This window comes from Talpa europaea (assembly GCF_964194135.1).
Source record: "Talpa europaea genome assembly, chromosome: 6".
Taxonomy (NCBI): domain Eukaryota; kingdom Metazoa; phylum Chordata; class Mammalia; order Eulipotyphla; family Talpidae; genus Talpa; species Talpa europaea.
Genome location: NC_140072.1, coordinates 86,657,172 through 86,670,250, shown reverse-complemented (window position 1 = coordinate 86,670,250; position 13,079 = coordinate 86,657,172). Strand labels below are relative to the sequence as shown.

Here is a 13,079-nt window from a genome sequence, read left to right as displayed (position 1 = left end):
TCTAGTGGAAGAGTTGAAGAGCTATATTGTCTTATAATGAATATAACCATGTTATGATGGAGGAAAGATGATTAATCCCAACAGAAGGAAAGGAAACCATCATTTGTTAAATGACTCTTGATGGTTAGGCTTTGTGGTATGATCTTAGATGCCTGCATTATCTTAGCTGAGTTTTACAATCTTCATATCAGTTTTATAATTTTTATATAAATCTTTTTATAAGGAGTAAGGCATTTCCTTCTTGTTCATTTTTAAATTATGTACTCAGTAAACTCTTTAGTCACAATAACTTATTTATTTTACCACGATTTTAACAAATATTTTAATTCATATGTAAATAACCATGCATTTCAAAGTATTTTAACATACATTGTCTAACTTTAATATAGCAAAAATACTATGAGAATTAGGTTAGTAAATACTTATTCCTCTTTCACAGGTTTGAAACTGAAGTTAAGAGTTTGGTCTATATTTTTTCCAAAGTGTTCATAATGAATGTTTACAGGAAAAATAAAGAAAGAATTAAAGATCACATAGTCCAAATTCCTTACTTATGAGGAAACTTTAAAGGACATAAATATAACAAGCATTAGGAATTTAACTGATTAATGTAGGAATTATGTTTATATTTTTACATGCTTACTGAGCAAACATTTATGGGTTGCCATATTGTTTAACATTTAACACATTGGAAATTAGTCTAATAAGAGAATCCCAACAGATTCCAGAAAAACATCACAAATAATGATTGTATTATATTAAGACTTATTTATAAGATACAAAAGTTATATAGAGAAGAGTGTAAACAACAAACTGAATCTTGAAGGACAAGGCACAAGTGAGTGATACCATGTAAACATATATCAGACTTAATTAAAGCTTTGACACAGTGGGGCATGTTTGAGAACAAAAGTGTTCAGTTCTTGGGGATATGAGGTGTAAAATTGTGAGGTTAAATGAGTATGTGCCAAGTCATAAATTGCAGACATTGTATTTAAATTGTAAAGATCAAATAATATTGAAAATGATTATTTACATATTTTCTATAGAAAACATATGAGATAGATACTTGGATAGACATATATACATACATATAAATTTTTTGATAAATGACAAATTCAAGTCATATTATCATACTTAATGCAAAGTAAACAATAATAGATAAAACTGGTAAGAAGTTAATGCTATGCTAAAATTGATTTGTAATGGGTTTATATCTGTTCTCTTTTGCATTAGCCACACACATATATGATCTGTGACATATATTGTCAATTACTTTTCTTACTAGTATAAATGTTTTAGAGTTGACTACAAAATAACTTCTTGAACAAAAACAAAGTAACATGTAGCATTTTTCTTTATATTGTTTATATTTATCAATAGAAAAAGACCTGAAGGGCAAATAAAATAATTTCTTTGCCTTGATTGTCCAGACTTTCCAGATAGCCATATTATCTAAATATATTAAGATAAGTTAATGTCTCCAATTAGTCACTTTTTCATTTTAACTTTTATTTCTCTAAAATAGCAGTAAAATTATTTTAAATAATTAATAATGCAATTATAGGAATACTAGGCTATAGTAACAATAAAAGGAACATTTTAGTTCCTTTTTACTTCACTTTTAAAATAGACTGTTTCTCGTGGATGCTTGTTTATTAAGAGAACTATTAATAGAAAAGAGGCTTTATCTGGATTCATATAATGCACTATTTTATATTAGATAATATTTTCACATACAGATCTTCAAGCATATATTTTTACTAGGGAATCTAATGTGTAAGAAATGCTTTCCTGTGTTCATTCTTTGTAATGTAATGTGGAAAATTTAACATAAGTGTAATTGTAGATTTAATTTCATTAGTATTATTTGGTAACATTTTAAAATTCTGAATCCTTTTAAATTTTATGGCATCTTCATCTTTTTCTTAGAAAATAAACTATACAACTTTACATATAATTCACATTTTCTAATCTTGGGCATTCTGGTGGTTTGTGGTTTTCACTTGTTAATTTCTTGATGAATGGCTGAAGAGGCCAAGAAGTGCACTCAGTCCAACATGTCTTCTGAAGATAGATGATCTCAAATAAATTCTCTTCCCAATCAGATTTTGATTTGTTAGGTGTTAAACCAATTCTTTTTAAGGACAGTGTTTATAAGCCTTGTAATGAGACAGCCCTTAGAGACCTTACCTCCTTTTGCCTGTAATTTTGATGAATGAAGCTCTAATTCATAAAAGATATTGTGATTGAAAAGCACCTTGGATCTTGTACACTTTAATTTAGATAAATGTTTGGTTCAGTACCATAAAATCAGAAAGTTTACTGAGCTGCAAACTGATAGCACTTCAACAGGAATGTTAAGTTCAGTGGGTTGGTATGAATTAGTTTACCATATATCTCTTAAAAACAATTTTTTTACTGCTTTACTGCCAGGGTGGATAAAATCAAAAGCATTTCAGAGCTCACCTGTTATGTTTTATTGTATTGTAGACTATAATTTAAATATCACAATAACATAAAGCTATTTTTGTTAATGACAGTACAGATTTTTTGTAAGAATTATTTATTTATGCATATTAGAACTGGGGCTCAGGCCAGAGTTATGGGGAGTGAGAGGATTCATCAGAGACAGAGTAGGCAGCAGAGCAGGCAGATCTACTGAAATATACTGCTGAGGGTAGCAGTAGATGAGATAGGAGAGGTCTGCTGCACCATGTGGGTCACCTCTCTTGCCAGGGATAGACCTGGTGCTGTAGTAGCTGTGGAAGTGTTAATGTGTAACACCATGTGCCATCAGGCAAGCCCCAGTTACAGTACAGATTATACAGGGCTCTGATACCAAAAAAAAAAAAAAAAAATGCTTTATTAGGTTGAGTCATCCTTGAAGGTCTTTATTGACTAGCTCATGTAAATATATAGATTCCTTTTTATGTAAATACATAGATTCTCTATTTTGTCCCCAAGCAGAAAGAAAATTACCAGGACCCTCTGAGATAGCTTGGAATCTTCAGATTAAGAAATACTCAGTGGTCACTTTTTGTCTCTGTTTATTCATTTATTCAACATTTATAAGAGCTTGTTCCATGCCAGCCATTGTCCTATGAACTGAAAATGCCAAGACAGAAGTACATTTCCAGTCATCAAGGAGCTGCTAGGCTATGTGCAGATAAAAGCAAACACACAATTGCAGTGCCAATAGATCCTGTACAAGCTGGATTTATGAAATGTGGTAGAAGCATAAAGGAAGGGGCATACAAATCTACCTTAAGAAATCAGAAAGAGGGCCTCCCCTGGTGGCACAGCAGTTGAGCGCTGGGTTGCGAAGCTGCCCGCAGCCTCTACAGCACCAGTTCGATCCCCGGCCGCCAGCGAGGGTCCCACATGGCACAGCAGACCTCTCCTGCCTCCCGCTGCTCCCCTCAGCAGTGTATTTCATCAGTCTGCCTGTTCTGTTCCCCGCTGTGGCTCTGATGAATTCTCTCACTCTCCCGCGCTTCTGACTGTACCCAGTGCTTGTATAAATTAAAAAAAAAAGAAAAAAGGAAATCAGAGAAAGAATCATGGGGTGGGTAGACTAAAACTTCAGATCAGCAAATGTTTGTGGCATTTCTCCTGGGTGCCACTCAGCCCGCAAAATGAAGCTGTAATCTAATGGAGAAGAGAAATACATAACACCGTACGTGGGTTGAGTTATGTGTATACTGTGAAAGTACAGCATATAGTTGGTTAGAAAGAGCACCTGAGAGTGGTGACTTTTTAAGACAAGAATAATGGCATTGATAAGTCATGCTAAGGCATTTAGATTTTCTCCTGTACTATAAGCCTTGCATTCAGTGTTATTGAATTTTAATCAGGAAAATATCCTCAATTTGTATTTTTATATCACACTGATTGAAGTCTGGAGGCTACTGTGAATACGGGAAACATTGAAAGCCTCTAGAACATAATGATAACCCGAGCTAGGATAGTGACAGTCACCTTACAGAATGAATAATAGATTTGATTTTTAAGGAAAGTTGGTTGATTAAAGTAGGAGGACACAGAGAAATACAAATGATTTGTTTCAGGTAGGGAAATAAGGATTTATTTATTTATTCCTTATTTTATAAGGAAAATCCAGGAGATGACATCTAGAGAAATATGGATATAAAGAACTCTCTCTAGAGAGAATTCTTGCCTGTTTATCATTGAGTTTGCCTCTTTTACTTTCTCAAATGATATAAACTCTGAGTTCCTTAAGTTAAGTTACTACCCAAGAAGTAACAAGTTCTAAATACAGCTACCCTCATAAGGTTGCTGTTTTACTAGTGTATTGTCACTAATAAACCAAATAAAATGAAGATAAGGTTCTAGAGCATTCAGTAATCAATCTTTGATCTTTTATTACAGAAATAAGAATCTATGTGCCAGTGAAAGAATACACAGAAAGCCTGTTTAATTGCCCTCACTCCCCAGCTAGCATTGATTATAACAGTGTCTCTGAAGTGTACATCAAAATATATTTAACCGTCCATTAGGTTATTTTTTTTTCATTGATTTTTGTCGCCTTTTTTTTTTTCAAATGAGGTAACATTGATTTACAACACTGTATATGATTCAGAAGTATAGGCTCACACCCTTCAGATATCTGTGACCAGATTCTATCTACCACCAACAATCTATTACTTTATTCTGTGTATTTTAACCATGCTTTCTATATACTGTTTAGCCAGTAAGAGCAAGGATGAGAAATGGTTTCTTCCAGCTAATGATACATCACAATGCCACAATGTTATTATGACATGACTGTGTCATCATCATGTGCTTTTTCCTCCTTTATGGCCTAACTTTTGGTCGATGTGTTGTATTAGCAAACAGAATTCACTGTGCCTATCTGACAAAAAAAAAAAAAAAAAGAAGAAGTGTGCAGGCTGCAAAGAAGGAAGCTAACACTGTTTAACAGTGCAGGTTTTATAGCAGCTAGATGCACTTCCAAGAAAATGGTTGAGCAGACATCAACAATATATTAATGAACTGTTGGAAGTCCTATATTGTGCCAAGGAGAATTGGCCAATTAACTCCAGTATAGTTAAATGGAGAGAATTTTAGCCAAAGGCATGACAAGATTTAGAGAACAACTGTTTGTGTGCATAATATACCATAACATCCCCCTAGAACTATGATACAACACTATGTAGGATGAATTTATTAGGCTGCCATCTTCAGAAATACCACCACACCAAATGAGATTTGAAGGTATTTTCCTAATTACTGCTATTTCTTGAAACCTGTATCCTAATAGTACATATAGAGAACAGAGTAAATGACATTTCTTCCAAGTTGAATTCCAGCTTCAAGTAATATGAAATAGGGGTTTTAGGCCAGAAGTGCAGGGGGTGAGAGGATTCACCAGAGACAGAGTGGGGAACAGACTGGCAGACTGACTGAAATACACTACTGAGGGGAGCATTGGGCTAGACAGGAGAGGTGTGCTGTGCCATGTAGGTAGCTCCCTGTCTGGCCAGGGATCAAACTCGTTCTAGTATACATAAATAAATAAATCTTTAAAAAAAAAGAAATAGGGGTTTTAGTTGTAAGAACATATATGTAATTCACTTGCAGTTCAGATAATTTTCCATTCATTGTAACCTGCCAAAGCGTGGGTTCAGACATAAATACCAAAATATTTGTTGAGCAGTCAAATCCATTAGGAATTCAAATACATTAAATTTCTAACCTTTACATTTATCAACATGTTAATGATGGATCAAATTATACTATACTAAATTGTCCTAACTTATTTTTCTATGTGTATATTTGGATTTTTTTGCATTATTTTTATAGCATAATAAAGATGTTTCATTAATTAGTATTGTGGGATAGATTTAATTCATTCCCAACTCCAACTGTCTATAGCTTCCCAGTAACAACCATTTTTTTCCCTCAGCTGTAAAAGCGTGTTTTCTTCATACCTATCTACTTTTAAAAAATGATCTGACCAGTTGTTTATTTAATTCATACAAAAGTATAATTGCGTAAAAGTGCAATCTCGTGGATTAGAAAACTCAGTTTGTGATGAGGGTGCAAATTATCTGTAGCAGGTGCAGTGATCCGAAGGCATGAATTATGGAATCATTTCTCTACCACCAAACAACTCTTATGTTCCTCACCAATACATATAACTTTCTGAACCTATTTGTGGAAATAAGGTCATAAATGGAAATAAGGTCATAACTCCTGCCTTTCTCACAGTTACTAAAAAGCCTGAGTAAAGAAGGCAAAAATAGATTTTAATTACAATGTAATATGTAAATGCAGTATATAATTACAAGAAAGTAAGAGATTTCTAATACTGAAAGCAAAACAATCACAGTGACCTAGATTCTTATATTTTGGTTGTGACTAGGCACGGAAGAAGATGTAGTAAAATCAAAGAAGACTTTCAGAAGCCAAGCAATTGTGAATCAGAATGCTGAGACAGAACTTATGCTTGAAGGAGACGACGATGCTGTCAGTCTGCTACAGGAGAAAGAAATCGACAATCTTGCTGGTAAATTTTTAAATACTTTTCTTCTATTTATTTCTAAGTAATAAATACCCACCCAAATTTACTGAATTAAAAATCTGCCTTCTGGTAAATAAGCCTGTGCCAGTTTGGGGACTAATGCTCAATCATATGAATGTTAATCATTTATGTTATTTTATTTCAGGTATCAGAGAGAGGATAAATATTTCTGGTATTGAAAAGAAGAAAATACATATCAAGCAAATGTGTATTTTACTCAGAATAAATTAATAGCATCTGCTTTCTTTATAAAGAAGGAAAACTTGTCATAGGATAAGTTTATCCTATAGGATAAATAGGGCAGAGCATAAATTGTTCCCATATAACTGCTTAAATAATTGAATGGGAACAGAAGGATCAACTCATTGACATGCATGCCTCTAACATGCCAGCAATTATACAGTGGTCATTTCAGCAGGTGACCACTGAATTTGCCATTTCCTCCATGTTTGTCACTCCTCTGAATGTTCCCTCCCATTCCTACTGTTTTTTTTTTGTTGTTGTTGTTTGTTTGTTTGTTTGTTTGCCTGTCCTCACACTGCTAATCACCACTAGCAAGTTTTCTTTACTACCCAGTCTTGGTTTCACTTTCTCCTCGTCCTATACTATGGTCAGCTCATAGCAGCACATGCTGTGACCAGATGGTATGTGGTTATTTCTACTGTTAGCCCATAACATTTGAAACCATTACTAGAATCAGATAAAGGTGGTTTATTTTATGAAGGTGCCTGTATAATTTGGCACACAATTTCAGAGGGTTCACTGATCCCTGGAAATCAGTCTATTGAATCAGATCCTAAATCTCAGGTTAAAAATTCTTGGCTTTAGAATCTCAAAATATATCTCAGTCTTACTTTAATTTTATATTTTTAGTCCCATACAACATTGGAGTGGAAGATGGCAAGAGAAAGTAGACTTATATTCACCATTCTGTTCACAAACTAACAGTTCTGCTTCCAAAAATATAGTGAAAATGATTTGGTATGCTTTGTGAAAACCTCCACCAATAATTTCTACCAGTTAGTTTTCTCTTTTTACTGAAGAGAATATGTTACTGTTAGTTGTAAATTGAAGATGGAAATGTTTTTCTAGAAAATTTTTAATAAATTTACTCCAGCACCAGTTCCTGGATAAGCTGTATATTATTAAAATCTCCATATCATAAAACTTTTATTTAAAACTAATCTTAAGTCTATGAAAGGTGCTTGCCTGAATTCCTAAGTAAATGTTCAAGTTTTGGTTTTGTTGCTTACATGTTTTACTGAGGCTATTTGGAAATTTAAGCAAGTGAAGACCATTATTTCTTGAAGGGTTCCTTTATCCTTTTTGTGGTCTTATTCTTGAGCCTAATGAACTAGAGAAAATTCACAGAATTTCTCTACTGTGAATTTTTAGCTACTGTGTTGCCTTTCCTTGTTTGTATATGTTAAAAGATATGTCCAACAGTTATACAATTTAGTGTAGACTTTCTGATCCTTTGTGCCCACTAAAGGTACTTATTTGATACAAATTGGAACACTCCTTTGAAGTTTGCTATAATAAGTTCTGCCCAGTTATACCAGAGGCAAAATAAAATACAGACTAATAGTAGTTTTATAGTTATTTCCTTTATTTGTAGCTAAAGTAATGATTAATATTAATTTATGCTCATAAAAATTCCCAAAATATGTATAAGTTAAATTACCTAAACAATAAAAGTATGCTTGAAATGATTTTTTTAAAGATCAAATTGTATGGCTCCTGACTACTATTCTTCTAACTTGTGTCTTTGAACAGATTTTTCTTTGACCACAACTGTACCTATTCATAGCCACTTAGTTCTAACTCACTCTTTTTGCCAAATCTTTGTTCATTTAAATTCTTATAAACTAACCTAAATATCAATCCCCTGCCTAGTTTATAGTATCTTTTTTTTTTAAGATTGTATTTATGCAAGCACTGGGGTACAGGCCAGAGGTGCAGGAAGGTGAGAGAATTCACCAGAGAGAGAGCAGGGAGCAGAATAGGCAGAAGGACCGAAATACACTGCTGAGGGGAGCTGTGGACGAGGCAGGAGAGGTCTGCCCCGCCATGTGGAAATCTCCCTGGCCAGCCAGGAATTGAACCAGCACTGCAGAGGCTGCGGACAGCTTCTCAGCGCTGTGCTCAACCCGCTGCGCCACCGGGGAGGCCCTATAGTATCATTTTATTTTTTATTTATTTTTTTATTTAAATTTTATTTTTATATTCTATAGTATCATTTTAAAACAGCAGTCTGCAAACTGTGTACAGTAGAAAAGAAATAGGGCTAGACAGTGTGTAAGAAAGAAGTAAGGTCACAGAAATAGTGTTCATAACTTATAGGAATGTATAGATTCATTTTGTAAATGCTGAGGCAATTTCATTAATTTAGACTGACAAGGTAGTGACATTGTCACAGAAAATCATTTTTTGGAAGTTAATAACAAATCAGTATTGTTAGATTTAAAAAATCAGCTGTTAATATTAAGTTTCAGACAACATAAATATGTACATTTTATTTTTCTAACAAATCTTGTTCAGGTTGTTGTTACCTCTGTCTCAGAAATTTGAAACTGTTAAATAATAATGTCCTTCTTATTTCTAAATTGTCATTTAAGCAGCCTGATACTGCTAAACTGTCCTAAGAAAACATTACCCTAGCATGGTCTCTAAATCTAAATTAAAATCCATTATATACAAAAATCTGTGTATAATATTTATAATCTCATAATTGGTATCTAGAAATATTATGTAATATGAAATTAACTATTTTCCATCTCTGAGATGCAAATTTTAAGTTTGTGTTGTCTTAACCTAGTGATATGGCTAATACATTGTTAATACAAGAAATGTACCTTCAAAAACATAGCAATAATTAGTAGTCTTAGATTTTAAACTTTATATGAATGAATTTATCATTTTTATAATAAAAATGGTAAACCTAAACCTGTTGATAAGAATCATTAATTTTCTGTTCTCACAAAACCCTGTTTTGCTGACATACGCACACAGATGAGAGCATGCTTTATAATTTGCCAATACATAATATTACTGAACAGTCAAGGTAATTCAAGAGGAAAATGTGCTAATTAGATTAGGAATCTAAGTGAATGTATTGATTTAGTTAAGATTAATTCTGGATATTTTGTTTAAATAATGGGATTCATTTCTGTTTATGATAAAGAAAAGAAAGAGAAACAATTATAGTTATGTTTTACTAGGAACCAGGCTTTTCAAAGGGCTCTGTGTACAATAACATATTTAATATTTAAAATAATAATATGAGGTAGATAATATTATAGACCTAATTTTACAAATGAGGATATAGAAGCCAAGAGAGATAAAGTAATTTGTGAAAAGTTAACTAAATAAAATAATTATATCTTCTTCAAAAAACATGCTGTATGCTTTGAACAAAAATTATACCAAATATCTTATTTAAATATGTTTGCATATATGTGTGTATATAAATACATATGTATATATTATATATGTTGTGTGTATGTATATATGTGCATATAAAAAACTTAGAATCTTCTAAAATGATGTAAAGCCAAAATCCTAAGTTTATAACTCAGTCTTTATAATAGACTTACAAGTTTGTGAAATACATAATTTTAGTTTTAAATATAGTCTATAAGCTGCCCAAAATCATTTTGGTAAGCTAAACATCTAGTAAATGAAGTATTTTTAGCACCATTAAAAAATTATCAATTATAATGTTTTCTCCACTTTCACTGGTTTTCCAGTTTTATTCAAGATAAAATGTTCCACAGTGTTTTACAACTTTGAATGTCATACAATTCTCTGTTTTACTTTTAGTTTCCTTTCTTCCCAAGCTGTTCATCTCAAGAGGCAAGTTAAATGTGTGTGATTATTAATTACTCAACTTAGTATAATCATAAATGACTCGTATTATTATATAACCCAGAGGTGTCAGTCGCTTAAATAATTACTATATTAATAGCATCTAATTTAATTTATTTTAATTGCTCTTTTAGTTTTTAGTGATTCATAAAATGAATTAGCACCTAAGATTCCATGTGTAAAAATTTCAATATACTAATTAAATTGTTACTTAAAACTAAAATTAATTAACATAATTTAACTGATTTTAATCTAAAATTTCTATTTTAACTTTAGACTAAACTTATTTCTTCAAATAATTCTTTATTATTTGAAGAAATTAAAATTTAAGATTAACTCAAATTAAAATTTAAGATTAACTCAAATTTCTATGAATTGAAAAGTTAATGATTTCATTCAGTTTATAATTCAGTTTTATTTCTTTTAGAATGATAGCTCTGTCACACATCCTGAGTGACAACATAAACATTGCACATAATAGAATTGGAATTCATACAGATTCATTGTTTCTTCAAAATGTTAGTAATTTTTGCTAATTTAGAGATGCTGAGTTAATGATGATAATGTTTCCCTATATCAGTTTTGTAAATTTAAAAAAAAGTTATCTGTGTGCTACATATGTGATATATATCATCTTAATACTGTTATAAGCAATCCACTCATCGATTTAATGTCAGAAAATCTGAAAGATTTTCCAATCTTACACTATATCCAAACATTTTTCTTTAACTGAAATATCCTTACTATATCTCTATTTACACCCTCCCCTACCTCTTCCTTTAAAAATTCATTTAGACCTATTTAAAACACTATATGGGGCCTCCCCGGTGGCGCAGCAGTTGAGCTCTGGGTTGCAAAGCTGCCCGCAGCCTCTACAATGCTGGTTCAATCCCCGTCTGCTCCCCTGCCACCGGAGGAGGGTCCCACATGGCGCGCAGACCTCTCCTGCTGCCCGCTGCCCGCTTCAGCAGTGTACTTCGGTCCTTCTGCCTGCTCTGCTCCCTGCTTCTAGCTCTGGTGTATTCTCTCACCCTCCCGCGCTTCTGACTGTACCCAGTGCTTGTATAAATAAATAAAATAAATAAATAAAAATAAATCTTTAAAAATTAAAAAAAAATCTACTTTTAAAACACTATATGCATTATTCACTGGCTTATCTTGCCATTGCTCATTAGGTTTTTTGTAACAACTTTATTGGGATAAAATTTACCTCCCATACAATTGACCATTTAAACCACAAACTGAATAATTTCTAGTGTATTCACAGAGTTACGCAAACATCACCACAATTTTGGAACATTTTATCATTCCCCAAAAAAGCCTCATACTCTTTAACTGTTGGGCACAAGTTTCCATTTCCCCGCACCCCCACAACACACAAACACACAATCATAATCTATCTCTAATCTACCTTCTGACTCTCTAGATTTGCCTGTTCTGGACACTTCAAATAAATAGAATTATATAATATGTAGTCTTTTCTGACTACCTTCTTTCAGTATGTCCTTTTCATGGCAATTAATATTCCATTATGCATATATCACATTGTGTTTATATACTCATTAGCTAATGGATATTTACATTGCCTATTGTGATTAATGCTATTGTGAACATTGATTTTAGGTGAACATATGTTTTAATCTCTTTTGGATATATACCTAGATGTAGAGTTTGGGGATCAGATAATAACTCTGTTTTTGAGGAACTGCTAGACCTTTTCCCAAAGTTAACTATTTACTTTCCCATCAGCAGTATGTAGGGTATGATTTCTCTGTGTCCCACCCAACACTGGTTATTATGTGTCTTTCCTATTATTGCCACCCCTTTAGATTAAATCACTTCTAAGACACTCATCAATGTAAAGCCTTGTATATTGTAGATGTTTTTCTGTATATTTCCCTCTGTTTTAAACTAAATTTGTTGAGTGTAGCAGTCATATCCTACTTGTCCTTAAAATGTTTCCATTGAAAATTTTATGTAAGTAAACGGGAGTCCTAAAATAATTATCTAATTTTTACCAAAAAACAGAAGACAAAACAAAATTTATTTTGACCTATTGAAATCAAGTATTCTGGGGCTTGAGTTACCAGATTATCTGCTCCTACTAATTGAATTACTCAAGTAATTAGCTTATCACTTGACTTTTTCAGGGTAAAGATACCTGAAGTTAAGATAGTCTTTGTTCCCCTTTCCAATGTCTGCTGATTGTGCCATTTTAACTAAATGTCTCTTAAGGTCCCATTTATAAAGTCAAGGTACTACTGTGACTCTTAACCAAGAAAAGATTTTCTTTCTCACATTGAAAAGATGGTTATGTTATTTTTAATATTTTATTTTTTTATTTTTTAAAGAATTATTTTTTTATTTATACAAGCACCAGGTACAGTTAGAAGTGCGGGAGGGTGAGAGAATTCACCAGAGCCAGAGCAGGGAGCAGAGCAGGCAGAAGGACCAAAATACACTGCTGAGGGGAGCAGTGGGCTGCAGGAGAGGTCTGCGCGCCATGTGGGACCCTCCTCCGGTGGCCGGGGAGCAGCCAGGGATCAAACCGGCGCTGCGGAGGCTGCGGGCAGCTTCGCAACCCAGCGCTCAACCGCTGCGGCACCGGGGAGGCCCTATTTTTAATATTTTAAAAGAGAATTACTAGTATAGATAACTAGCAACA

At 33.0% G+C, this 13,079-nt stretch overlaps 1 protein-coding gene across 3 annotated transcripts in view; it reads left to right on the top strand.

Annotated features, from left to right (window-relative positions):
* Positions 1–13,079, top strand: part of NBEA (neurobeachin) — a gene marked incomplete at both ends in the record, with an annotated part of 593,662 nt that overhangs the window by 362,198 nt on the left and 218,385 nt on the right. For all 3 annotated transcript variants that reach the window (XM_084235096.1, XM_084235095.1, XM_084235094.1), the window contains one exon: positions 6,389–6,532. In XM_084235096.1, the coding sequence (XP_084091222.1) occupies positions 6,389–6,532 (144 nt within the window). The remainder of the gene's footprint in view (positions 1–6,388; positions 6,533–13,079) is intronic.